The sequence below is a fragment of the Ovis canadensis genome, chromosome 7 (assembly GCF_042477335.2).
Source record: "Ovis canadensis isolate MfBH-ARS-UI-01 breed Bighorn chromosome 7, ARS-UI_OviCan_v2, whole genome shotgun sequence".
Taxonomy (NCBI): Eukaryota; Metazoa; Chordata; class Mammalia; order Artiodactyla; family Bovidae; genus Ovis; species Ovis canadensis.
The window spans coordinates 46,121,176-46,148,169 of NC_091251.1; the positions used below are offsets into that span (position 1 = coordinate 46,121,176).

The 26,994-nt window shown below is 40.9% G+C and overlaps 2 protein-coding genes across 5 annotated transcripts in view; one reads left to right on the forward strand and one right to left on the reverse strand.

Moving 5' to 3' along the window:
- EIF2AK4 (eukaryotic translation initiation factor 2 alpha kinase 4) overlaps positions 1–22,075 on the forward strand; it is a 101,832-nt gene extending 79,757 nt beyond the window's left edge. For 2 of the 4 annotated variants that reach the window (XM_069596026.1, XM_069596025.1), the window contains exons 28-39: positions 1,676–1,846; positions 2,270–2,404; positions 5,244–5,351; positions 5,926–6,054; positions 7,793–7,879; positions 13,694–13,806; positions 16,878–16,936; positions 17,827–17,924; positions 19,144–19,212; positions 19,880–19,924; positions 21,238–21,356; positions 21,839–22,075. In XM_069596026.1, the coding sequence (XP_069452127.1) occupies positions 1,676–1,846; positions 2,270–2,404; positions 5,244–5,351; positions 5,926–6,054; positions 7,793–7,879; positions 13,694–13,806; positions 16,878–16,936; positions 17,827–17,924; positions 19,144–19,212; positions 19,880–19,924; positions 21,238–21,356; positions 21,839–21,896 (1,191 nt within the window). In that variant the 3' untranslated portion in view covers positions 21,897–22,075. Of the gene's footprint in view, positions 1–1,675; positions 1,847–2,269; positions 2,405–5,243; positions 5,352–5,925; positions 6,055–7,792; positions 7,880–13,693; positions 13,807–15,727; positions 16,666–16,877; positions 16,937–17,826; positions 17,925–19,143; positions 19,213–19,879; positions 19,925–21,237; positions 21,357–21,838 lie in introns of those variants that run through there. The other 2 variants (XR_011258180.1, XM_069596027.1) reach the window with 2 other exon arrangements.
- A 292-nt stretch (positions 22,076–22,367) lies between these two features.
- SRP14 (signal recognition particle 14) lies at positions 22,368–25,673 on the reverse strand. Its single transcript, XM_069596028.1, has 5 exons — positions 25,474–25,673; positions 25,253–25,325; positions 24,620–24,732; positions 23,410–23,442; positions 22,368–22,911 (listed from the first exon to the last, which is right to left on the reverse strand). Exons 1-5 carry the CDS (start codon positions 25,495–25,497, stop codon positions 22,822–22,824), a joined length of 333 nt encoding a protein of 110 aa, XP_069452129.1. The 5' UTR covers positions 25,498–25,673; the 3' UTR covers positions 22,368–22,821.
- Between the last annotated feature and the right edge of the window lie 1,321 nt (positions 25,674–26,994).

Below are 26,994 nucleotides of genomic sequence, written 5' to 3' on the forward strand. Positions count from 1 at the left end.
TCTTCACTGCTAGCACCACCTGGGAAGCCCAGTCATTTGATATTAAGCGTTAATTCAAAATTGTGTGTTTGATTAGTTCAGAATGGAAAATTAGTATCTAATATAGGCATTGGTGGGCTTTCCAGGTGGCTCAGTGGTAAAGAACCCGCTTGCCAACACAGGAGACATAAGAGACCTGGGTTCAGTCCCTAAGTCAGGAAGATCCCCTGGAGGACGGCATGGTCACCCACTCCAGTATTCCTGCCTAAAGAATTCTCAGGGACAGAGGAGCCTGATGGGCTATAGCGTCGCAAAAAGTCGGACACAACTGAAGTGACTTAGCATGCATAGGCGTTTGGTACTCTCATTATTTTAAAAGGGAACCCTAAGAGTATTAGAAGAGGGAGTAGAAATACTGCAGGGAAGTTTCAAATATCTGGCCCAGTCTTCATATTTTACAGACGAGGCACCTAAAGCCCAAAGAGATGTGTGACTTATCCCACGGTACATGGAGTTACTTGGTGATAGGTTGAGTACCAGAATCTGGGGGTGTAAATTCTGATGCTTCTGGTAGTTTATTAATGGGGTGGTGGTGGTGGTTTAGTCACTGAGTCGTGTCTGCCTCCTGTGACCCCATGGACTGGGACCTGCCAGGCTCGTCTGTTCATGGGATTCTCCAGGCAAGAACATTGGAGAGGGTTGCCATTTCCTTCTCTGATTAATGGGATAATATAATTTTTTAAAAAATCTTATTAAGAAAAAAAAAAATCAAAGACATAAAATTTGTAAATGTTATCTTTAAGATACTAAAGAAATTATTAACACTTTGGGATTTTTTAAAAATATAAGTGATTTATGATTATGGAACTACCTTAAGTTTCATTCATAAGTCTTCATTCAGCTCTTCAATTCCATGTACCTGTTTATAGATGAACCAGGTTCTGTCTGCCTATAGTCTCAAAGTAGCTATAGTTTTGCCTGTTAGTTTCCACGTTAGCCCCTGGAGTCTTTTTTTCTAGTTTTATGATCATAGTTAATTCCTCTTCAACTGCGCTGGGCCAGGGCCTGTGCCCGGTCCACAGATGGATCATTGCTAGCTGCTGCCCCCTCCTGGCGAAGACGATGAGTACAGCTGCGGAGAGCTGGGATCTGGGATAAGGTCTGAGCTGGAAGAGAAGGCAATGGGGGCTGCCTGTAGGAGGTGGTATCCAAACTGCATCTCAAGCCTACAAGTAGGAATTATTCAAGGGAGGACAGGGAATTCCCATCCTAATTCAGTGTAGTGTTAGAACGAGTCAGACCTTGCCTTCCTGTCCCTCGTTGACATGCCTGTAGTCATGGAATTTCACGAGCATGAAGAAGGCAAAGAGGAACAATACTGGCCTGAAAATATATATAATGGAGGCTCTGCTAGTGTCAGGGTCTGCTCTGCTGGGGTCAGCATTCGCTGTGTGTGGAACTGAAAATGAACTGTGAGTAGGGACCTAGAGCACTTCTGCGAGGTGCCTTAGAGTTGTTGGAAAACAATGATCCTTAGTGGGGACTGTGGAAAACACTAAAATGAGCCTTGACCACAAAATCTACCCTTTTGGAGGTGCAAGAGCTCTGCCACTCCCCCGTGTGTAGGAAACGTGCAGCAAAGTGAGTCTTTCTTGCCATGGATTTTGGAAGCTAACTGTGCCTCCTTGCTTTCCAGCTGTGTCGACTCTACAAATTTATTGAGCAGAAGGGAGAGCTGCAAGATCTAACCCCAACCATAAATTCATTAGTAAAACAGAAAACAGGTGTTGCCCAGTTGGTGAAGTATGGCTTAAAAGATCTGGAGGAGGTCGTTGGACTGTTGAAGAAATTTGGCATAAAGTTACAGGTTTGGCGGTTGTTTGATTCTGGCAGCGCGAATTTGTAGCATTAATAATAACACAAGGGGGAAATGGGTTTTATTTTAATGCTAGTTAAGTGTTTTATTTTTCCAGAAGGATGCTGCTTTCCACATTTTGGAACATTTGATACCTAGTAATAATTTTGGCTTATATCAGAATTTCTTTGTGAGCATCACAATTCCTATTGTGTGGTAATTCTTACTATGTCAGCCTCAAGAGAGGTGGTTATTCTTGAAAAGAACAGAGCTCCTCTTACTTGGTAGGCTGTAGTCCAACAGACTGTGTACTGAATATTTTGTTTATACTAAATATATTGTTCTGATGTTCATGATAGAAAATGAGGTCTTCAGCATTGCACACTCTTTAAATCTCAAGCCCTTGACACATCCGTGTGGCATTTCCCTTGACAGGTCCTGATCAATTTGGGCTTGGTTTACAAGGTGCAGCAGCATAGCGGAATCATCTTCCAGTTTGTGGCATTCATCAGACGGAGGCAAAGGGCTATATCTGAAATCCTTGCAGCTGGTGGTAGATATGACCTGCTGGTGAGGGCACTTCTTCCTCAGCTTGTTATTTTAATATTTACTTATTTGGCTGCACTGGGTCTTAGTTGCCATACGTGGGAGCTTTGATCTTTGCTGTGGCATGCAAACTCTTAGTTGTGGTATATGGAATCTAGTTCCCAAACCAGGGATCGAACTCGGACCCTGTGCCTTGGGAGCATTGAATCTTAGCCACTGGACCACCAGGGAAGAAATGTTTTGAAACTACAGAAAAATTGAATCACTGGTATTACTGAACACCTATATATATTTCAACTAGGAATAGAAATGTCTTATGAAATGCATTTGTACTATTTTTAACTTTTGTGTAAATAGCTAATAGGGTTACAGGATATTGCAGAGATAGTACAGAGAGGTCTTGTGTACTTTTTATCCCGTTTCTTCCAATGGTTAAAGCTGGTATAACCATAATAAAATACCAAGCCCAGGACACGGACCTCCACATACAGTACGTGTCTAATTCTGGGCCATTTTTATCACATATGTAGATTCCTGTAATTACCACCACAGTTGAGATACAGTGGAATATATTAATAGAACCTTAACTCCTTTATGTCCTTTACTCATCCCCTATATATGATTGTCTTAAATATTTCCTCAGTGTACATTGAGGTCCACATCAAACAGTGTTGTGCTTTTTGCTTCCAGTGTTGAACTCTGAAAAACTCAAGAAAAGAAGAAAGTTTACTGTATTTACCCAAAATTTCTGGATTCTGATGAGAAATCTGGGTTATTTGAATTATTTTTCCCCTATAGGAAAGATGACTCTTGATGCTTTTAAGATTTTTTTTGTTTTTTTTTTTTTGCTTTTAGTTTGAAGTTCAATTATGTGTCTTGGCAGGACTTTCTTGGGATTTGTCCTGTTATTTGATTTTTCCCAGCTTCTTGAATCTATAGGTTTGTCTTTTGCTAATAAGCCTTCTACCAAGCACCAGCAGGCCTCAGAGAGGGTTCAGTGGGGAGTCAGGACTTCCATATTTGCCTCGGGGTAGTGCGCCTCCCGCCAGCAGAGTCAGTGGAGGCCAGGATCCCTGACTTCCACCCTCACCCAAGCGGTAACAAGGCCCTCCTCCCTTCTGGGGTGTGCCGGAGGAGGCTGAATGGGAAGCTGGAACTTTGACCACTATCCAGCATAGTATGCGGCATTATTTTTTCCACAATTTTTTCAGCTTTACTTTTTCTTTCTAGAACTCTGATAACACAAATGTTACATCTTTTGTTATGCTCCTATGGTTCTGGGACATCTTTCTTTACAGTCTCTTTTCTCTGTTGTTTAGTGATTTTATCTTCAGTTTCTGATTGTTTTTCCTGTTATCTCCATTTATGCTGTTGGGCCCATCCAGTGAGTTTTTTGTCTCCCACTTCCTTGCTTTTTTTATTTGTTTCAAGCCCATTTATGATTCCTATTGTAGCATTTTTATGCTGGTTGCTTTAAAATCCTTGTCTGATAATTCTTACATCTGTTTCATTTTGTTGGTGTCTGTCAATTTGCCTTTTCTCATTCACTTTGAGATCCTGGCTCTTGTTACGATGCCTGATTTTCAGTTGTATCTGGGTGGGGGAGTTGGCAGGCGGCCTTGTTACTGCTGGAAAGTGGTGAAAGTTCCAGCTTCCATTCAGCGTCCTCTGGCACCACCCAAGAGGGGAGGGGCACCTTGTTACCACTTGGGTGGGGTGGAAGTTGGGGATCCTGGTCTGCACTGACACCACTGGGGGAAGCATTACTCCCACAGATAGGAAAGTCCCGGCTCCCCTCGGTGTTCTCAGATACCACCCTCCTGGGACTTGGTGGGGCCTCTCTGGGTAAGGGGGAATGTCTTGACCCCACTCAGCCATGAGTGGGAGTGTCTATGCTTCTTCTGTGACATTTGGCCAACCAGGGCTAGTATTGTCTACAGATTTGCTGTCTTGCTGGTTGCCCCTTTCTTGATTTTTTTTGACCAGAGAGATCAGATTTTCCTTGGGGCTTTTTTGTTTGTTCTCCTTGGCATTTCTGGGATGACAGTTTCTCCAGCACTCAGTCCTGGGTACAAGAGGCAAAAAACCAAACCCAGGGAACTCACCACATGTGGTTCCTCGGACCCCACGGTCCCTGGTCAGCCTGCCATCTTCTCTCCACTGTCAGAGTCGTCTAATGTTTGTTTTATCTGTAGTGTCCAGGGGTTTTAGCTATACTTAGAGGAACAGGGAGAAGTGTATCTACCCATCTTGGTCCAGAACCTATGTATCCAACTTTAAATTATCTAGTAACATAAAGTAAGTAAAAAGAAAAAGGTGGCATTAATTTTAATAATGTATTTTATTTAACCCAATAATATCTAAAATAATATGTAAGCATGTAATCAAAATTTTTTAATTATTAAGGCGCTATTTACATTTTTTCTAAGTCTTTACAGTTAGCATTTGTTTAACCCAGTATACCCAAATACTATTTCAACATGTAATCAAATATCTAAAAATTATTAAGAAGCTATTTTATATTCTTTTCCATTCTGAGTCTTTGCAACCAGTGTGTTTCACATGTACAGCAAACGTCAGTTCAGATTAGACATTTCACATACTCAAGCCCCATGTGGCTAGTGGCTGCCAAACTGAACAGTGCAGAGCTCGGTGCAGCATTCATTAACATCTCCTGAATTTGCAGGTTTGCTTGCTTCTCTGTCTTGCTACACACACACACGCACACACACACTCTGACACACTTTATTTTGTTGAACCCTTTGATAAGTTGCTATTAGAGTGCATGCCCCCAAATCATCGCTTTTCCTATCATCACACTTTCTTCTCCATTTCATAACCAGAGCCGTCTGTCTCTCCACAGATTCCCCAGTTTAGAGGACCACAGGCTCTGGGGCCAGTTCCTGCTGCCATCGGGGTCAGCATAGCCATAGACAAGATAACCACTGCTGTCCTCAACATGGAAGAGCCTGTAAGTACTAGCTCTGCTTTCCAGCATGCTCTGAGATGGCTCTCCTTTGGTAGTCATTCACATGGAGCCCCAGATGTAGTAGCTATAGACTGAGGTTTAGGGAGACTGTCTTTGCTGTGAGGGACAAGCCTAAGTCTTGGTGTCGATACTTAGCCTCTGCTTTCTAGCTGGGGGACCTTAGTCCAGTAGCCTGACTCTCCTTATCTGTAATATGCTACATAAATGTGAGAGATTACCCTTGTTAACAGATTCATATCAAAGCCCTCTGGTCATAATTCTACAAATAAATGGTTTTTTCATCTATGTTTCAGGCAAGATTAGTTTTCCCAGAGAAAAAGAATATCTTCCTAATGATTTAGAAATAATTTCAAGTCTTTTATCTTAAAAAACTAATATAAAAATTTTCTGACTGTGTCATTTTTTTTTACCGTGTCATTTTGAAGCAAAGACTTGTGCATTTATGTTGCTGTATGTGATTTTAAGGTGCCTGTTTCCATATAAGTGCTGCCTCCGTGGTCTCACATACATGCCTGGAATCTCCCTCCTCTAAATGTAATCAATGTTTCTGATCCAGGTTACAGTAAGCTCTTGTGACCTCCTGGTTGTAAGTGTTGGTCAGATGTCCATGTCCAGGGCCATCAACCTAACCCAGAAACTCTGGTCAGCTGGAATCACAGCAGAAATCATGTATGACTGGTCACAGGTAAGGAGACAAAAGGCGCCTGTGAGTAGAGGGCGCCTAGTCATGGCTTCAACAGCAAATCAGCGTCTATGGCTTTAGTTTCTACCAAACTATCTCTATGATTTCAATTGCTTCCTGTAGGAGTTTCTGATTGTTGGAGTAACAAATTACCAAACTAAATGGTTTAAAACAGCACTTATTTGTTATCTTACACTTCTGGAATTCAGAAGCTTGAAGTCACTTTCACTGGGCTAAAATCATGGTGTCTGGTAAGGCTGGTTCCTTCTGAAGACTTTAGTAGGAGAATCCACTTCCTTGCCTTTTCCAGCACCTAGAAGCCTCCTACAGGCCTGCTTGTGGCCCTTTCCTCCATCTTCAGACTCAGTAGGGTAGCACCTTCTTTCCTCTGCACTACGTTTCTGTCCTTCTATCTCAAATTGACCCTCCTGTTCCTTTTTACCAGGACCATTGTGATTATACTGGGCCCATCCTGATAACCCAGGATAATCTCCCCATCTCAAGATCTTTAATCAATCTGCAAAATCCCTTTTACCATATAAGATACCATAGTCACAGGCTCCCAGGGGTGAGGATGTGGACATCTTTGCAGGGCCATTATCCAGCCCACCACACTTCCTAGAGGCATTCTGTGTCTAGTGTTTTTAGCTTTGTCTCCTCGGGCCTCTCACAGCTGGCCTAACTCCTGCTCTGGGGGTAGAGATGAGAAGAATGGCACCACCGAGCACCTGGCCTACCCTTTAGAGTCAGGGGCCTTCAGATGGCTGACTTCTCTGCAAGCAGATCACAGAAGGGGCTGCATTACCAGGTGGTCCTCCAAGCTGTACACACATTCACCCTCACTCATGGTGCCCCAGAGCATGAAGAGACGCCTAGGGAACAGAACCCTACCCTTCCACCTGTTTATTCCACATTACCTGCCAGCAGCTGCTGCTGTCCATTTTTGTGTGTGTTATATAAAAATTCATGTCAGAAGTATGCTGAGCAATAAATTATAATCGTTGAACAGAGCAGTATCCTATTCCACTTACTTGTTTCATAAATTGTTAGAGAAGTGTTCTGTCTTAAAGTAAGATTATAAGCTCAGTGATGGTGATTTCAGCCCAGCACAGGGGTGTCCCCTGCAGGCTTCTCTGCTCTGATACTTCTTTGCTTTATGCTTCAATTCTGCTTTTCACCTTCTACTGTTTCTTTTGTTGCCTTTATTTTCCCCTAAGGCCTTTTCCCTGTGTGTGTGTGTGTGTGTGTGTGTGTGTGTGTGAATATTTAGCAACCATCAAGATGTGCTTTTGAAAACCTCTTACTATGTCCTGACCACACTGAGTGTGTGTGTGTGTGTGTGTGTGTGTGTGTGTGTGAATATTTAGCAACCATCAAGATGTGAAGCTTTTGAAAACCTCTTACTATGTCCTGACCACACTGAGTGTGTGTGTGTGTGTGTGTGTGTGTGTGTGTGTGTGAATATTTAGCAACCATCAAGATGTGAAGCTTTTGAAAACCTCTTACTATGTCCTGACCACACTGAGTGATATGGCCCCTTAGAACAATAGTGAAAGCACAGGAAACAAAAGAAATCTTATTCCTCCTTTGAATTCTATACTCTTCTTGCTTAATATTTATTTATATAAACCATAAGATCAACATGTTTAGTTATTCACTTTGAGAACACACTGAGCATAGTGTTTTCATTCTCCTTAACTACTTGAAGCTGTTCCAAGTGCTTGGTGTTTATTTGTTTCAGTCCCAAGAGGAATTACAAGAGTACTGCAGACATCATGAAATCACCTATGTGGCCCTTGTCTCGGATAAAGAAGGAAGCCATGTCAAGGTAAAGACCAGAGGAAATCTTTCACAATTCAACAATCAGATTTCCCAAACTGTATTAACCATGGAACGCCCAACCTTCCCACTGAGGTCCTGTCCTGGCCTTGGGCATGAGTGGAAACCCATTATTTCATTCTCCTTTTGAATTGCTAGGCCTGTTTTTGGGAAAAAGTGTATGAAATAAGGAAGAGAGAATCTGAATCTGAACACTTTTCTTTGAACTTAAAAAAAATTAAAAAGCTATAACTAGGTTTTTTTCTCTACTTTTTTCTCCCTTTAAGGAGATAAAAATAATAACTATAGCTAATATCTCCTGGCAGACATATCTCTAGTTAACTTCCTAACCAATTTTACTGTGTTGTAGTTAACCCAAAAAGTTCATAAATAGATTACCTCATAACCTTTATTTCTATTTTTAAAGGGAGAAAAATCAATATATTTTCCCTTTGTCTTTTCCTTTTAATGTCTTTGTCTGGTTTTGATAGCAGAGTGATTTCGGCTTCATAAATGAGTTGGATCCTCTGTTCTCTGGATAATGTTGTTGTAGAATTGGTATTATTTCATTCTTAAATATTTGCTAAAATTCACCAGTAAAAACACTGGGACCTAGATACAGGGCTGTCAGATTGCCTCTTTCTCCTTGAGTTTTGGTAGTTTATATTCCATTTCACCTAAGTATTCAAATATTCCTCTTACTATCTGTAGGATCTGTAGTGATATTCCCTTTCATTCCTGATATGGTAATTTATATCTCCCCCTGCCCTTTTTTTTTTCCTGATCACCCTAGCTAGAGCTTTATCAATTTTGTCTTCAGAAAACCAGCTTTTTATGTCATTTTTCTCTATTTTTTGTTCATTTGTGTTCTATTTTATTGATTTCCTTTTTTTTTCTTCATTCTGCTAAATTTGGATTTAGAGACAGTCACTAGTTGAGGTTTGCTTTTCTTATCCACTTTTTGACATTCCCTGCCTTTTATTGAAATGGTTAAATAATTTATATGTTATGCAGTTATTGAAATGGTTGGGCTTAAATCTACCATTTTGCTATTTGTTTTGTTTGTTCCATCTGTTCTTTTTTCTCCCCCTTTTTTTTTTTTTCTCTTTTCAGGCTTTGTTTTTAGATCAAATAGTTTTTATTCCATTTTATCTCTATCACTGGTTTACTGACTATAACTCTTATTTTTAGTGGTATTTTTTAATGACTTCTCTAGGGTTTGTAGTATACAACTTGAAAATTCTGCCTTCAAAAACTACTGTATGCCTTCACATGTAGTATAAGAACCTTAAAACCAAATACTTGCATTTCCCCCACCATCTTTTGTGCTATTGCTGCCAATCTGTTTTCTAAGTATGTTACTAACTTCATAATACATTGTATTTTGGTTTTTATTAATCAATTACCTTTTACAGAGGTTTTTGAAATAAAGAGGGAATGTCCTTTATAGGGCTTCCTCTATAGCTAAGCAGTAAAAAAATTCACCTGCAATGCAAGAAATATGGGTTCAATCCCTGGGTCAAGAAGATTCCCTAGAGGAGGAAATAGCCCACTTCAGTACTCTTGCCTGGAAAATCCATGGACCAAGGAGCCTGGCAGGCTACAGTGCATGGGTCGCAAAGAATCAGACACAACTGAGCACACACACACATCCTTTATATTTACCCATATATTTACCATTCCTGGAACTGTTTATTCCTTTGTGTTCAGCCAGATAGCATTCTGATTTTATTTTCCTTCTGCCTGAAGAATTTCTTATTATTTCTGATTAGTGCAGGTCTACAAGTGATGAATTCTCTCAACTGTTACTAGTCTGAGAAAGTCTTCACTTCACCTTCATTTTTGAGAGATATTTTTGCTAGATATATGATTCATGATATATGTTTTTCCTTTTGCACTTTGAACATTGTGTTTTATTGTCTTCTGACCTGATAGTTTCTGTTTAAAAGTCTGCTTTGATCATCTGTCTGTAATTTATCTTTTTATCTTCTGACACCTTTTTACGATTTTCTTCTGTCACTAGTTTTCTGTAATTTGAATATGATGTGCCTTGGTGTCATGCTTTATGTTCTAATGGTTGGTATTCACAGAGCTTCTTTGAACTGTAGACTTACAGTTTCCATAAAATTTGGAAATTATTCAGACTTTTCTGTCCCTTTTCCTTCTGGGAGTCTGATTACAGAAGGTTAATCATTTGATATTGTCCCTCAGCTCACTGGAGAAGGCAATGGCACCCCACTCCAGTACTCTTGCCTGGAAAATACCATGGACGGAGGAGCCTGGTCGACTGCAGGCCATGGGGTCACTAAGAGTCAGACAAAACTGAGCGACTTCACTTTTACTTTTCACTTTCCACTTTCATGCATTGGAGAAGGAAATGGCAACCCACTCCAGTGTTCTTGCCTGGAGAATCCCAGGGACAGGGGAGCCTGGTGGGCTGCCATCTATGGGGTTGCACAGAGTCAGACACAACTGAAGTGACTTAGCAGCAGCAGCAGCAGCACAGCTCATTGAGGCTGTTCTTTTGTGGGTTTTGTTTGCTTTTTCTCTCTGTATGTGCTTTCTTCTGGATCATTCACTGATCTTTTCTGCAGTATCTTATCTGCTATTAATCCCGTCCAGTGCATTTCCTATTTCAGGTATTGAAGTTTTTTCATCTGTGTAAGTTACATTTGTGTTGTTTTTAAAAAATGTCTTCCATTCCTTCCCTCATCATAGTTCTTATTTCCTTTACATTCTTTATAATAGTCATTTTTAATTCCATCATCTTGACATTTTTGGTCTGAATTTCTCCTGGTTATGAATCATATTTTCCTTCTTCTTTTTATGCCTGTTAACTTGTGAGTAGTTATTAGACATTATGAAGTTTACATTTTTCTGTACTGTGTTTTATTATGTCCCCTCCCCCACCCCCTGCTTTTGTTGTTGTTGTTTTTTTTTTTTTCTGGCTGCACTGCACAGCTTTCAGGATCTTAGTTCCTGAATGGGGATTGAACCCCGGGCCACGGCAGTGAAAGCTCCCAGTCCTAACCACTAGACAGCCAGGTAATTACCCTTATGTTCCTTTACATACTGCTGGACTTTGTTCTGGGATGTAGTTAATATCCTTGACTTTTGCTTCATCCTTTCCAGCCTTTAAGTTTTGTTAGGACAGCATTTAGTCTAGATCTAATTTAGCCCCACTCCTAAGGCAGTGCCCTTTGGAGGATTCTGCCTTAGGTTCCATGGATTATGAGGTCTCTCCACTCTGTAAGAACAAGAACTATTCCCATTCCTGTGGATTTCAGGAATTATTATGCCTGCTCATTTCTGCTGGTTGTTTCCCCAGCCTTGGATAGTTCCCTCTCTCCCATGCACAGATCAGTTCTCTGCCAAAGATGTGAGTGGACTTCTCTGCAGAGCTTGAGAAATCTTTCTCTGGGTGTAACTCTCCTCTTCAGTCCTCTGCCCCACAGTTTCTAGGCATCCTGGCCTACCTAACCTCTAGTCTGTCTTCCCAGCTCAACAAGACTCCTGGCCTTAGGCTCCTTCTCCCTGCACTGCAGTCTGCAGACCTCCTCAGCACAGTTATCTGGGGCACTCCAAGGTTCACTTCATTCCCCTCCTCTCAGAATAACAGTCCTCCACTACTTGTTGTCCAGTGTCTGAAAAACAGTATTTATATATTTTGTCTGGTTTTCTAGTCATTTAAGGCAGGAAGGTAGTTCTTATAGTAGTAAGTTCTTCATGGGAATGTTTGTAAGTCTTCACTGTTAGCCTGCTTGATAAGTCACAAAATCATAAATGACCCTAGTCCTACTGATCACACCTCTTCCAGAGCAGTGACTGCTCCTGTAATATTACCAAGACATGACCAACTAGCCTCTGCTAGATAATTATAGCATCATAACCCACTGCTATAATGATCAGCAAATTTTAAAATCTTGAATCAAAATCTGCTTCCCCAAATTTCCGTTCATTGGTCCTATTTCTGCCTCTAGAATGGTCAAAATACAAGTCTAATTCCTCCTCTTTCTCTTAACTACCTTCACATGAATTTTAGGAGACCACTGCCATACAGTGGACCACTTTAAGTGTCCTCTTTTCTGGTTTAAACATTCCAGTTACTTAAGCCATTCCTCATAAAGTGATTTTCCAAATCCTTCACCCTCCTAGTTAACCTCCTTTAGACACATTTAACTTTGTCAGTGTCTGTCCTTAAATGTGATAATAGAATTCTACACGTGCTCTAAGCATATTCTGACTAAACAAGAAGGATCTGTAAACTCCCTCAATCCAGATAACATATTTCTCCTAATACAGCCTATAAATAAGTAAACTAACTTTATCTACCATGTAGCTCTTTTGGTCCTCCTGAATTCATCATCAGCTGAAACCCACTGGCCTTCCCACAGTTGTCACCATATCTGACCAGTCTTCTGCAGTGAGGGCTTGATGACAGGACCTCATATTTGTCTCTGTTAAATGTGATCTTGTTCACTTCAGTACATTGTTCCAGCTCATCCAGCTCTTTTGACTCTTCTGCCTCTGGTAGTGGCAGCATATATATAAATACATGTATATTTATAAATATAAAATAGCAGCATCTTTATATTTGAAGGGCAAGACATCACTATGTTCACCCATTCAGCAAGTGCATATTAAGCATTCACAGTGTGGAAGGGATTGAATTTAGGGCCATGAGGGATGCAGGGACATATAAGCCACAGGTCCTGCTGTCAAGGATCCTATAATCTGGTGGGGAACAGAAGACATTCATGCATGATTATGAGCTAGAAGATGCCCAACGCCATGAGAGTCCTACAGGAAAATTCTTTGAGGATTCCTCAACCTGAGATTACTACAGAGGTAGCAGGGAAGTCTTCAGAGTGGAGGTGCAGTTAATACTGGACCCCCATGGATGGGCAGCAGACTAAAAAGGCTTTTTAAGCAAAGGAACAACAACAGTAATGGCAGTTCTTTCAGTAGGTGGTCCCAAAGATAGAGGCAGGCCAGCAGAGAACGATTCCAGAATTACCCCAAATAGTCCATTTGGAGTGAAGCAGAATTGTGCAGAGGGGCACTTGAGCAGGAGAATATGGTTCTAGCTGGATCATAGAGAGCCAAAATGCCCAACCAGGGAATCCAAACTTGATTTAGCAGCTAGTGGGGAGCCGGTGGATGTTTTTGGACAGAGGGAACATCAGAGTATATAAGAAACATTAACTGCAGGGAGATGTAACATGGAAGGGAGTGAGGGATACCTGAAGCTGGGGACGGCTGAGGGCAGAATATCAGACTGTCCCAAGCCAAGGCAGGGCACTGGCCACGGGAGTGAAGATGAACAGACGGGCGCCATACAAGTGGGATGACAGGACTCGGGTTTGGAAAGGAGGGGGAGGAGTTGTAGAAATCTTGGTGACTGACCCGAGGATGTTTAAGGGGGAAAACATGTGAAAGAATCAAATGAAATAGGAGCTGGTTTGTCTTGGCCTTTTTTTTTTTTTTTTAAATTCTGTCGTCTATAATAAGCTGCTTGAATCTGGACAGGGTTTCTCAGCAGCCACATTTTGACATTTTTGGCCAGATGCTTCTTTGTGGGCCTGTTGTCCTGTCCGTTGTAGGATGTTGAGCTGCATCCCTAGCATCTACCCACCAGATGCCAGTAGCACCCCCACAGCTGTCACAACCACAGAGGCCTCTAGTTACTGCCAGATGCCCTGTGGGGAGCAAAATCACCCCTGGTTGAGAGCCACCAACCTAAACTGTTGACTGAAGAGTCTTACTATGGTACTCTTCAGCCTGCTGGCTTTAGAAATGATGGGTCTGTTTCATTCTTTTTAAGGTTAAGTCTTTTGAGAAGGACAGGCAAACAGAGAAACGTGTGCTGGAGTCTGATCTCGTGGACCACGTTGTACAGAAACTGAGAACTAAAGTCAGTGATGAGAGGACTACCAGGTAACTTAGTAAACAAAAGCCCAAAAAACCAGCTGCAACTGCCTAAATAGAATTTTCATACATTTATTTTAAATGTCAGTTTGATCCTTTGGGGAGATAAAGACAGGTCAGGATAACTTTTCTTTTCCCCCCGGCGTAACTTGTAATGAACCATAGTAAAGGTAACTTTTAATGAACCATAGTATAGCTTCTGAATAACTCAGTAGTTTAATTATATAACTCTGTGTAAAACTAGTCATAACTTACTCTCAGCATTTGTCCTTCATAACACGTCAAAGATTATTTTATCATTTTGAAAAGCCTGAGGAACCACAGTCTAGCTGTCGTGTATCTCATTTGGTCAGTGAACTGCAGTACTGTTTTGCCACTGGTTTTGAAAGATCTAATATTCTGAAAAATAATAATGTTCTGGGAAAAGTTCTCACTCATCACAGCAATGCAAATTGGTTCAACTGTCTGCATAGGAATTTAACAAAGTTAAAAGCCTTAAAACTAAAAAAAAAAAAAAAAAATTACCCAGCAATTCCACTTCAGGAATTTACAGTAAAATTATTCCATAGGGATAGTACAGAGATGTCTATCAACACACATTGTTTATAACAGCAGTTCTCAAAAATTTTGGTCTCAGAACCACTTCATACCCTTAAAAATTATTTGAGGACCCCCTAAGAGCTTCATTTATGTGGTTTATATTGATCAATATTTCTATGTTAGAAACTAAAATGTAAACATTTTAAAAATACTTACTCTAAAATAACAATAATAAACTCATTACATGCAAACCTAAATAACAGTTTTAATGGAAATAACTATTTTCCAAAACAAAATAAATTTAGTAAGAAAGGTAGCATTGTTTTACAGTTTTACAGATATTGTTGCTTTAATTTTTGTAATCTCTAATGCTAAGTAGAAAAAACTACATTGTTTTATTCTTATTATTACTATTATTGTTTTATATTGTCTGTTTCTGCATTCAGTCTCTTATGATATACATCATGTAGTCTCTGGAAAATTCCATTACACATTAATGAAAGGATACCAATAAAAGGATAATTAACCTGTTAGGATTATTGTGAAAATACTTTTGACCTTGCAAATACCTGTGAAAGGATCTCAGGGACCTCCAGGGTCTCTGAACCACACTTTGGGAACCTCACTTACAATATCACAGTAATTCAGTGATAGAAGATTGCTCAAATTACAGTAAATACAATGAAATACTGTGCAGCCTTTAAAAATTATTTTTCTAATAAAGCTGAGTTTATTATAAGGAAAGATGTCCACAAATAAGATATGATCCCATTTTTGTTGCAACCAAAATATATAGCTCATACACAGAAAAATGTCTGGAATGATGAACCACATTTTTCATTGTAGTTATTTTTGATTAGTGGGATTACAAAGGATCATTTCCCTTGCTTTTCTATATTTTTGTAAGTTTTTTATTTATGCTTAGAAAAAGAGTACTCTACTGGGGGACTTCGCTGGTGGTCCAGTGGTTGAGAATCCTCCTTGCAGTGCAGGGGACACTGGTTCAATCCCTGGTCAGGGAACTAAGAGCCTACATGCCACAGGGCGACCAAGTCCACGTGCCACAACTGCAGAGCCCACGTGCTCTGGAGCCTGTGTGCTGCAACTAAGATCTAACACAGCCATAAATTTAAAAAAAATTTTAATACTTTTTTTGACTTACATCAGTAATTCTCAATCCGGAGTTTTGCCCTTCAGGTGACATTTGGCAGTATTTGCAGAGATTTCTGGTTGTTGTCTACTACTGTTATCTAGTAAACACCAGGGTGGTGGTGGTTTAGTCATTAGGTCATATCTGACTTGTGTGACCCCATGGACTGTAGCCAGGCTCCTGTGCCCATGGGATTTGCCAGGCAAGAATATTGGAGTGAGTTGCCATTTTCTTCTCCAGGCGATCTCTTCCCAACCCAGGGACTGAACCCGGTCTCCTGCATTGCAGGTGGATTCTTTACCAACTGAGCCACCAGGGAAGCCCAGTAAACACCAGGGCTGCTGTTAAACATCCTATAGTGAAGAGGACTGACTCCCCACCTGCACCCCAACAAAGAATTATCTGACCCACATGTCAGGCTGAGAAATCCTGGCTTATATAAAATCAATGTTCTTGCTTGCATGCCTTCCCTGGCCCCGGCCCCGCCCATCTCCACCTAGCTTGAGTAAATTCAGTCAGGCTCTGGGGGGAGGGGGCGGGGTGTGTGTGTGTGTGTGTATGTGTGTGTGTCTCTGGGGGGAGGGGGCGAGGTGTGTGTGTGTGTCTGGGGGTAGGGGCGGGGTGTGTGTGTGTGTGTATCATGTTCTTGAAGTCTCTAGATATTAGAATTGGGTGGGTGTGTGGGTGTGTGTATCATGTTCTTGAAGTCTCTAGATATTAGAATTAAGAATCCAAATCAAAGGCAGAGCTTTAGAAAACAAAAAAGTTAGCTAATTAATAGCGACTATTAGTAATAGTACAGGCAAACATTATTAAGACACTTAACAGGCCAGATGGATTTAGTTTTAGCAGGGAAGGGCTTAAAATCTTTCTTCCATGTGAATGATTATTTCCCTGTTTTCCCAAGATAGAGTGCTATTATGTCTCTCAAAGGCTATAAATTAATTCAGTCTGAAAGAACATCCATTCACAGCTTCTGAAAGAATCTCATTTACTAAATGTTCTCTGGTGGGTGATCACCAAGGTTGCATCCATAATGAAGGTGGGGCATTGCTGATGTTTCCTTGTATTGTGAGGAGAGCAGAAAGAACACCCATTGTATTTCATTGAAATTAGCTTCTTATGTTGAGCCAGTATTCCAAACCCAGCTGAATAAATCAGAATGTTGTCTCTAAAAATGTTAATTTGAAGTGACATCCTTTATAATTTTTATTTGCTCTTAATAAAAAACATAATTAAGTGCAAATTTTGTTTCCTTCACTAATGACCAATATTTATTAAATATCAGTATATTTAATAGAAAGCCTCTAAGTGTAGCTCACTATAAATTATGTGTTGCTTTTGTCTTAGCAACTGTTTATTCTAATTGTTTTTGTTTGCTTGTTTTTAGAGAAGCTTCCGATAATCTTACAGTACAAAATCTGAAGGGATCATTTTCTAATGCTTCAGGTATAATTACTAATTGTAACTTAAACATAATAATGCTTGTGTGTGTGTGTACATGTTTGCTCTAAATACTTAGAACTGTGGCTAACTCACTGCATCAGTAATATCCTCTTAAAGTAACATATGTACAATTAGTTATACCAAAAAGAATTAATCCCTATGAAACTTACATTCTAGAAAATGATTAAAAACCACTGGGAGTTTGGTGACTCTTCTGGTCCTGATATGTCTGTCTTATTTTTACAAGTGGTTTAATCTTCCTTTGATTCAGTTTATTATATAGATCAAATGTGGATAAATTTTCCCCATATAGAAGATTGAAGAAAAGTATTTTGAAATGCCCTGGAGACGCTATGTACATTTGTTTTCATGGAAACCAAGAGGAAACAGTGGTGATAGTTACACCTTTAGTTTTACTACATTTGTCAACCCAAGTGAAAAGGAAATGTCCCAGTGAAGTGCACGAGAAGATACTACTTGACTTTTAAGAGAACTAAGTCTTTTGGCTTCATTTCTGTTAGCAGGCTTTCTGCCACCATCAGACTTGAAATACTTAGAGGAATTTAAAGAATTACAGTTGGGAAATGTTAAGCTCGCCTTTCTTTCCTTAGGTTCACGAGGGTTGACTCCCTGTGCCTCCCTGCGCCTTTGTCACCTCCCACTGAAGGAGGGAAGGCTGCGGTCCTGACAGAAGTGTCAGAACTGCTAGGCGATAAGTGGGGTTCTGGGGTTCTGGTCAAGTGCAGACAGCTGCAGAGACAGAAAACAAGGCTTAGACATGGTCCAGTGCCTAGAATCACCCCCAAGTGGATTCTAATCATCTCTGCCAGCTCTGCGGTGTGTAATAGAAAGTGGGACCAGATAAGGCCATAACTGCTAAAACTCTGTTTCAGGCTTGTTTGAAATCCATGGAGCAACGGTTGTTCCCATTGTGAGTGTGGTCGCCCCCGAAAAGCTGTCAGCCAGCACCAGAAGGCGGTATGAGACCCAGGTACATGGTCAGAGTCCTTGGCTTTCTAACATGAGCTGCAGAGGAAGAAAACGAGAAAGGGAACGAAGGGACAGTTTCCTGGAAATGTTTTTCTTCCCAACTCCTGAACTTGGTGACTTATGAAAATTTCACCAACACAAAGCATCTCAGGTGCCAAGATTCTGCCCTGTTTGTCCTCCAAAGAGGCCTCAGTGTACACTGTGGGCACCCACAAGCAGCTGTTGTCAGAAATACTGAGTCCAAGCAAAAAGTTTCTGATCCTATTTGGTTCTGTTGTACATAACAAAGCAGAGGAGATCTAGCCCAAGATGTGTAGCAGGTTCCTCACTGCATACATGTTTTTGGTATCTGTTATTTGCCTGATTCTGTGCTAAGTGCCAGGTAAAATGGAAAACACATGACATGGCCACAGTCCTCAAAGACTTTATAACCTTAGAAGCATATATATAGTTGGAGAATAGAAGAAAATCAGTACTAGGATGCTGAATTAAGTATACTGAATGAGTGTTAAGAGTATGCTACAGACATGGGGGAGAAAGAAAGATCAGTGTTTGTATGGATGATCAAGAAAGGCTTCGTGGAGGTGATCCCTGAAGGATTTCAGCAGGCAGAGAGGGAAGATGAGGGCATTCCAAACGGAAGGGACAGAGGGAAGGACAGCGTAGAAAAGCTAATGAGCAGAGTTAGGACACTGGCCTCATTTGAGAGTAGGGTGTGAGAGGGTAGCCATTACTTAGGAATGTAATTAGACTGAAACACAAAAGATCAAGTTACCTCATTTTGTTAGCTTTCCTGGCTATTTCTCAGTGTTGGGTGGAAACTCACTTTTCATATCTACCATATTTCAGTTCCATGTTCTCAATGCTGTCACTGTCCCCTTCTTAACTTTAGCTTAATACTAAAATCTCCCTGCTTCTGCATGCACTATTTTACAGTACTGAGCTTTTATTACATGTCAGTTCAAAATTATAAAGAAATAAGTGGATTAGTAAACAAAGGATCAAGGTAGGCTATAAAATCTCATTTTTCCTGAAGTCGTAATACACTAGACACTCATCTTACTGAGGTGATGAAGAGCAAGTCCTTATATAGTATTTGGGATCCCTTTTAGGCTTTGGTTTGTCACCTGTGATTGTTTCCTAGAATAAGAACTGAAATGGTAAGAAAGATGGCTTGACTGGACAGATTCTGAATTCTAACACACTTTCCTTCTTGTTAGGTACAAACCCGACTTCAGACCTCCCTTGCTAACTTACATCAGAAAAGCAGCGAAATTGAAATTTTGGCCGTAAGTCACTTTCTTTAACTTTCTGAGGATGGCTTTTGTCCACACTGTCAAATTTTTGCTGTCAACAGAATTGGGATACAGGCCTGTTTCTCCTAGTTTCTTCCTCTGAAAGATTGGGAATAGGGGGACTGAAAACGAAAATCATTTTTCTGAATGTTTCAGGCTTCCCTGATAGTTCAATTGGTAAAGGACTTTGCCTGCAATGTTCGATTCCTGGGTCGGGAAGATCCACTGGAGAAGGGATAGGCTACCCACTCCAGTATTCTTGGGGTTCCCTCATGGCTCAGCTGGTAAAGAATCCGCCCGCAATGTGGGAGACCTGGGTTTGATCCTTGGGCTGGGAAGATCCCCTGGAAAAGGGAATGGCTACCCACTCCAGTATTCTGGTCTGGAGAATTCCATGGATTGTATAGTCCATGGGGTCGCAAAGAGTCGGACACGACGGAGCAACTCACTCTTTCACTTTCCAGGCCTTTGCAGGTAGTGCTGCCAAAGTTTTGTGGTGTGATGTGTTAGTTCTAAGTGCTGAGATCACATCACTGCCAAATTCAGTAAGCAGCATGGAAGCATCCCATTCATGCTGCTCCATCCAAAGTGACACCACAGTCACAAGTCAGTATGTGCTGCTTAGGATCCCTGACGTGATACATTTTTGTGTTATCAACAGGTGGATCTACCCAAAGAAACAATCTTACAGTTTCTGTCATTAGAGGTAAGCAAGATGAACTCTTCTGCACTATAGTCTTTAAAATTCCAAAGTTTTCTGTTGATTTGCCAAAAGAAAGTTAAAAGTGGTATTATTTTCTTTTATGATATGAGGCATTTTTCTAGCAGTCCCAGGAATCTAGGAGCATTGTTTCTTTTGTGTGATATGAATTACTAAATCAGATTTTGAGGGAATCACACTTTCCTAGTGGTTTTTTTGTTGTTTTTTTTTTACATTTCAGAGATGCTTTTTAACAAACACCTAGGGTTTTTACTGTGTCTCGAGCTCTAGCAGGCCTTGTTCTAAGCACTCTAGGAATGTTAACTCACTTAATCATAACAACCCCAAGGGATACATACCGTTACCTTTTTACAGATCCTTATCTTACATTTTATGGAGAATGGAAGCAGAGAGGTTAAACATCTCACTCAAAGTCACCCAACTAGGGAGCTGCAGAGCCAGGACCTGAACCTAGGCAGCCTAGTGGAATCTACATTCTCACCCACTATACTGTGCTGCCTCAAACAAACCTTCATTCCAACTAGGGAAGCTCATTTGCAATACTAAAACTGTATGGAAGGTCTTTCTGTAAAAACTGAATGTAGGTCTTTCTTTGTGTGCTTTTTTTTAATAGGTACATACCTTTATTATCAAATAGCCTAACTGAACTTTTTTAAAAATTTAATATTTACCTTTGCTATAAGAATATTCAACTGTAAGAATAACTACATGTGATTTTTACAGCATATCTAACCAAAGAATATTTTTGTCTATCCAGAGTGTTTCATCAGATTAAGTTAGATGAAAAATGAACTTTGTCCCAGAACTGACATTTCATGCTATATTTTAAGGTTATTCTCCATTTATATAAAATATTGATTATATTCCTTGTGCTGTACAATATATCCTGTAGCTTATAAGCTAACTTCCCCCTCCCCTGTCCTCCATCCTCACTGGTATTCTCCTGTCTGGTAAATAATCATACAGCACAATACTGGTAATTTACTGCTTCATGAGCCACTCAAACAGGTGCACATCAGAGGTGGCATCTCCATCTCACCTAAAGTCAACAGTTGGCAGTCACATTAACACACTGGGGCTGTAGCATTCTTAGGCAGGATCTAGTAAGCTGGTTTTATAAAGAAATTCACTTCTTCAAAAGAAGAACCCTCGCAGTCTCCCCACTAGTTCTTTCCCCCTGTAACTGATCTCTTCAGTGTACTTAGAGGGGGGATGGCATTGACACCTCATTAGTGACCCAGGAAAAGCCAATTAATAAACCTTAGTACGTGTTAAGTCTTATCTATATTTTTTCCTAGTGGGATGCTGATGAACAGGCATTTAACACAACTGTGAAGCAGCTGCTGTCACGCCTGCCAAAGCAAAGATACCTCAAATTAGTCTGTGATGAGATTTATAACATCAAAGTAGAAAAAAAGTAAGTTATCACTTAGGCATTGCAGGTTTCAATATAGGTTAAAACTCAAGCTGGCGAGGGGTGGGGGGCATTGTTTGTTTTTAGGAGTTTTTCCCAAAGAAGGGGTTTTAGAGTAACAAAGATGTTATTGTCTTGTTGAGGTTAGATGACTAATAAATTGCTATGTTAGAACTGCAGTTGGTGACCAGTGAATACATGTCAGGACTGTGAATCACAGTCATGATCGTATCAATAACAACACGGTGATCTCAGTAGCAGCTATCCCAGTTATCATTTTAATCACCCAGGTAACTCCTATGTTTTATGTCCCCTTGTCAGAATGCCAGTTGTTCATGTTTTCAAACACTAAAATGTTTCTAGTGACTAGCCTTCTATCTTGTTTTTGATTACACAGAACTCCTACAGTTAAGTGTTCTAAAAATAAATTATCAGCCCCGTTCTTTACCCATTATACTGATCCTGTCTTCTCCCTCCTCTTGCAGGGTGTCTGTGCTTTTCCTGTACAGCTACAGAGATGACTACTACAGAATCTTATTTTAATCCTAAAGAACTATCATTACACTGTTCAAACAGGCAGGAGCTTATACTATAAAACATTGTACATTCATTATAATTTTAAATTAGCTTTACATTCTAAGCTGTCCTACAAAGCTGAGCTTTGTAGGTTTTTCATGTGTAATATATTATAAATTTATCTTTTGAATAAATGTTTTCATATATCTGTTGCTTTTTAATTGCAAATCTATTAACACTACAGGGTTTATGGAGCTAGAACACAAGAAAACAGCTTTGTTCTTCTCTTAGCCCTATATACCAAGCACATGAAAATGTCCAAACTAAAGGGCATAAAGAAATCAAATATCATCATTAACTTGGAATCTTTACTCTTGATGATTCTCTAATAAGCTTATCCTTAGTCTGGTTAAGCAGACTCTTATTTGGCTATGAAACTCATTCAGATTTGCTAAAGGAACTAAGATGATAAAATTATACAGCCAGCTTGGAAACCCATGAAATAACACAACTTTTAATAAAATTGTCAGGTTTCAGTTCCAGTAAACCAAAAGACAGGGCCTCAAGCCTATACATATCACATCATTCCAGAACGAGAAGCTATGGCCGGAAACTTTTTATGGGGTAGGAAAAAGAATAAAAGTTGGTCAGTGCTGATAAATACAGGTTAAATAATACACTGCTCTTTACAGATGGCTACAGCGTCTGTAAACTATTATCTAGGAATATACAACTGTCCAGCACAAACCACTAGCCAGATCTAAGATAAACTGGCTTCGTGTAACTACCCTGTAAACACTGCAGCCCTTCTTCCATCCAAAAATGACCCTAATCTCACATGAAAACAGTCATTAAAGGGAATCAGAAACTCAGCTTTGTGGCCAAAAATAAAAACCAAAGGAAAAATAGCAATTCAGTGGTTAGTTGGTGAAAACGGGAAAGCTGGTGCCCTTCACTGCGCTGCTTTGCTCTTCTTACTCTTGCTCTTTTTGTCCCTCTTCTTCAGCCCATCCATGTTAGCTCGCAATAGGTTTGAATAAGCCTAAAAGACACAGAGCATGACCTTAGTGCAAAGAGTTGCAAATTGGTGAAGCATCTGCCCTACTTCCGTAATGGATTTAAGGTTGCCAAAATCAGAAAGCCTAACTGATAAAGTATAGAATTCTATGGGACACCTGTATCCTAAGGAATATGGTGTAAGGCAAACACCCTCACGTTATAGCAGGTTCTGCAACACCCACTATTGAGTTGCACATTTTTTACTTTTTTTTTTAAGCAAAAATGGTAGACTGCAGGCGACTTACATAGTACTCTAAGTATAGCATATATGAAGCCTAAGACAACAAAATTTAGCTAAAAAGACAATGTCAGTGTTGAAGTAAAATTCATAGCTTGGCAGCTTTTACTTGTAAACTATTGGTAAAACACAGTATCACAGGAGAGCAGTGAACTTAAGTCACAGTCTTAACCCAACCCAGTGTTAAACATTAGGCTGACTCTTGCTTCAAGAAATGGGACACAGAGAACACCAGAAACTCACCATCTGAAACTTATTCACTTCTTTGGAGCTCACCTGGAAAATAAGGGGGAAAAGATCACCCCTGTTACCACAAAAAAATCATCTGCCTCACCCAGTAAAACTCAAAAGCCTCATGAAGACATCCTAACCTTTAAAAATATTTCTTCCCCACTGCAGGAATGGGAAAGCTATTTTTCTACTCCACTTTCCTCTGCCTGAGGAACAAGTAAAGTAGCTCTGCACTTTGAGAATTGTACCAAGATGGGAAACATGGGCTGCTTAAGAAGCTATGCTTCTCGCCTCTGTTGAAATCTCTTAAACACACTGCACTGACTTTTTCTAAGGAGTCTAAGCAATGTCAAAGAACTTAACCTTTTGCGCAAGATACATTTAAATTACACCCTCCCCATCTTATTTTAAACCTACTTTCCATTAATTCAGGCCCATGTAAGCAAACTGCAAGCTACCACAAGAGAAATTTTATGTCTGAAGATTCCTTAGTTTTCCGTACTTCATGATACCCAACTTCATTTTTTTAAGCCACATAAATGCTTGCTTTACTGTAAAAATCTTCTCAAGATAATTGGTAATGGAAGATTAAACAACTAATTATAGCCCACATTATCCTGAACATCCTATACTGATTAGAGGGCAGCCTGGTTCTGCCCCAGTAGAATAAAGAAGTATTCATTTGATCCAAGGAGTCTTCTTGCTTTGCCATCAACTTCCACTTTGAAAGGGAAAGCTAGAACTCTTACTCAGTGTGCCATATGCTCAGTAGTGTCTGACTCTTTGCAACCCCATGGACTGTAGCATGCCAGGCTACATGCTCAAATTTCAAAGCCTGATATAATACATGTTTGGTACCTGAACCACAACGATAAAGGAATAATCAGCTTAAAAGTAAAAAGCATCTGGTACCAAGAAACTGTTCAATGAAGCCCCAGCACAGTAAGGGAATAAGGAATCAAATATGCCAGCTGCTCCTTACAGTACTACTCTGAGTAAGGACCGATATGCTAATATTTTTTTCTAACAAGTGTTTGACTTCTACCACCTTCATTTTAATTTTGCTCTTGGGCTTTCTATTAACAGCTGGGGAACTACACACTAGGCTTCATTTAGTAACTTACAAAAAAAAAAACACAAAACCTGGTACAGATATAACCCATCCTCAGTTAAGTTCAAGTCTTTAAAATTCCAAAACAGGAGTATTAGGAGTCCAACTTACCACAGTGCTGATCTTCTTTTTCCCATCAGTAGCTCTTAACAGACATTTGTTGTCTGAGGGCTCAAAGCCCTCCACAGAACCCTTCCTTGGAATGGGTTTAGTTCGGCCATCATCTGCATGAAAAATACATCCTGCTGAACATAGCCACAGACTTAACAGGTAGACAAAAAGTTAATAAGTCGGGAAGGGATACAAAGAGGATACCTAATCCACCTCCACTGATCTAGTTCTGTTAACCACATTATCTGCTATCACAGATGGCTTGGCCACATCTTGGGAACCTACCTGCTACTCCCAAGATGGGAACACTGTAATATCAAAGCACATTAAACCTCACTAATCATGGCGCGGCCTGGAATCCTTGACAAGGACAGCCCTGACATGACTGGGGCCCACTGGAACCGGAACTGACTTAGGTGGTTAAGTGCTGGGGGCCGCACCAGCCCCAATCCCTAATACTCTCTGGCCCCTCAGCTCTGAATGGGCCCAGGATAAGGTGGAGGAAGGCAGGGGAAGCAGAGGATGCGCAGCAGAAAGATTCTGCCTGAGGCTCCCAGTCACTGGGCACCCGGGCCGGGGTCTCGCTCCGCCTCCCAGCCCGCTTCCGGCCTTGCCGCGTCCACAGCTGCTTACACTTCTTCAGGGTGATGAACACGCTGCCCGACAACCGGCACTTCTGGAAGAGCCTAGTCAGCTCCGTCAGGAACTGGAACACAACAAGCCCGGCCCCGTTAGGCAACCACAAACCCCCTTCCCGCCTCGTCAAGTCCCTGTCCCTCCAGAAGAAAGAGACAGAGGTCCCGAGCTAAGCCCCAAACACCATCGGTCCCTCAGCCGGCCATCTCTGGCTATACCTGTTCACTCTCCAGCAGCACCATCCCGGCGCTGCTGGCTCCGCTCCGTCAGCACAAGCCCCAAGCCTCTGGAGCCGGAAGTTTCACTCGGCCTGGGCGGGACTTCCGCTATTAGGTTTCTTGTCTCTTTCACACAATCCCTGCTTCCACCGTTTCTCCGCCCCACCCACCTCGCGCCCGCGCTCAGGGACGCCCCCTTCTGTTCCGGGAGAGCGACGACCCCAAATGCCTTTGGAGTGTGTCTGATTTCACAGACAAGCAATCCCCTCATCCAATCAGCGGAAGGGAGTAAGAGCACGGAAGGATTTGATGGAAACCTGTAGTTGTGGATCAGCTGGTAGAGAATCCGCCTACAATGCGTGAGACCTGGGTTCGATCCCTGGGTTGGGAAGATCCCATGGAGAAGGAAAAAGCTACCCACTTCAGTTAATTCCATGGGCAAGTCCATGGGGTCGCAAAGAGTCGGACACTACAGAGCAACTTTCACTTTATAGCTGTGTACATTCAGCTGTGTGTTGGGCAAGTTACCTAACAGTTCGGTGCTTCAGTTTCCTCAATGTATACTAATAGTATCCACTTCACAGTGTGGCTTTGAAGAATAAATGAGCTAATATTAAACAAAACAGTGCGCGGCTCATAGAGCCTGCTCAATAAACATTAGCTCTTCACTTCACGACCCAGATAATCATGATGGTGTGATCACTCATCTAGAGCCAGACATCCTGGAATGTGAAGTCAAGTGGGCCTTAGGAAGCATCAGTACGAACAAAGCTAGTGGAGGTGATGGAATTCCACTTGAGCTATTTCAAATCCTGAAAGATGACACTGTGAAAGTGCTGCATTCAATATGCCAGCAAATTTGGAAAACTCAGCAGAGGCCACAGGACTGGAAAAGGTCAGTTTTCATTCCAATCCCAAAGAAAGGCAATGCCAAAGAATGCTCAAACTACCGCACAATTGTACCCATCTCACATGCTAGTAAAGTAATGCTCAAAATTCTCCAAGCCAGGCTTCAGCAATACGTGAACCGTGAACTTCCTGATGTTCAAGCTGGTTTTAGAAAAGGCAGAGGAACCAGAGATCAAATTGCCAACATCTGCTGGATCATGGAAAAAGCAAGAGAGTTCCAGAAAAACATCTATTTCTGCTTTATTGACTATGCCAAAGCCTTTGACTGTGTGGATCACAAGAAACTGTGGAAAATTCTGAAAGATATGGGAATACCAGACCACCTGACCGGCCTCTTGAGAAATCTGTATGCAGGTCAGGAAGCAACAGTTAGAACTAGACATGGAACAACAGACTGGTTCCAAATAGGAAAAGGAGTACGTCAAGGCTGTATATTTTCACCCTGCTTATTTAACTTCTATGCAGAGTACATCATGAGAAACGCTGGACTGGAAGAAACACAAGCTGGAATCAAGATTGCTGGGAGAAATATCAATAACCTCAGATATGCAGATGACACCACCCTTATGGCAGAAAGTGAAGAGGAACTAAAAAGCCTGTTGATGAAAGTGA

Bases quoted from the DNA above. Each gene is read 5' to 3' on its own strand.
- SRP14 (XM_069596028.1), bottom strand. From the start codon at position 25,497: ATGGTGCTGCTGGAGAGTGAACAG. The intron at 23,443-24,619 runs GTAAGTTGGACT...CTTATTTTCCAG, and splicing joins AAAAGAAGATCAGCACTGTG to GTGAGCTCCAAAGAAGTGAA. The intron at 22,912-23,409 runs GTGAGTTTCTGG...TGTGTCTTTTAG, and splicing joins AAGTGAATAAGTTTCAGATG to GCTTATTCAAACCTATTGCG.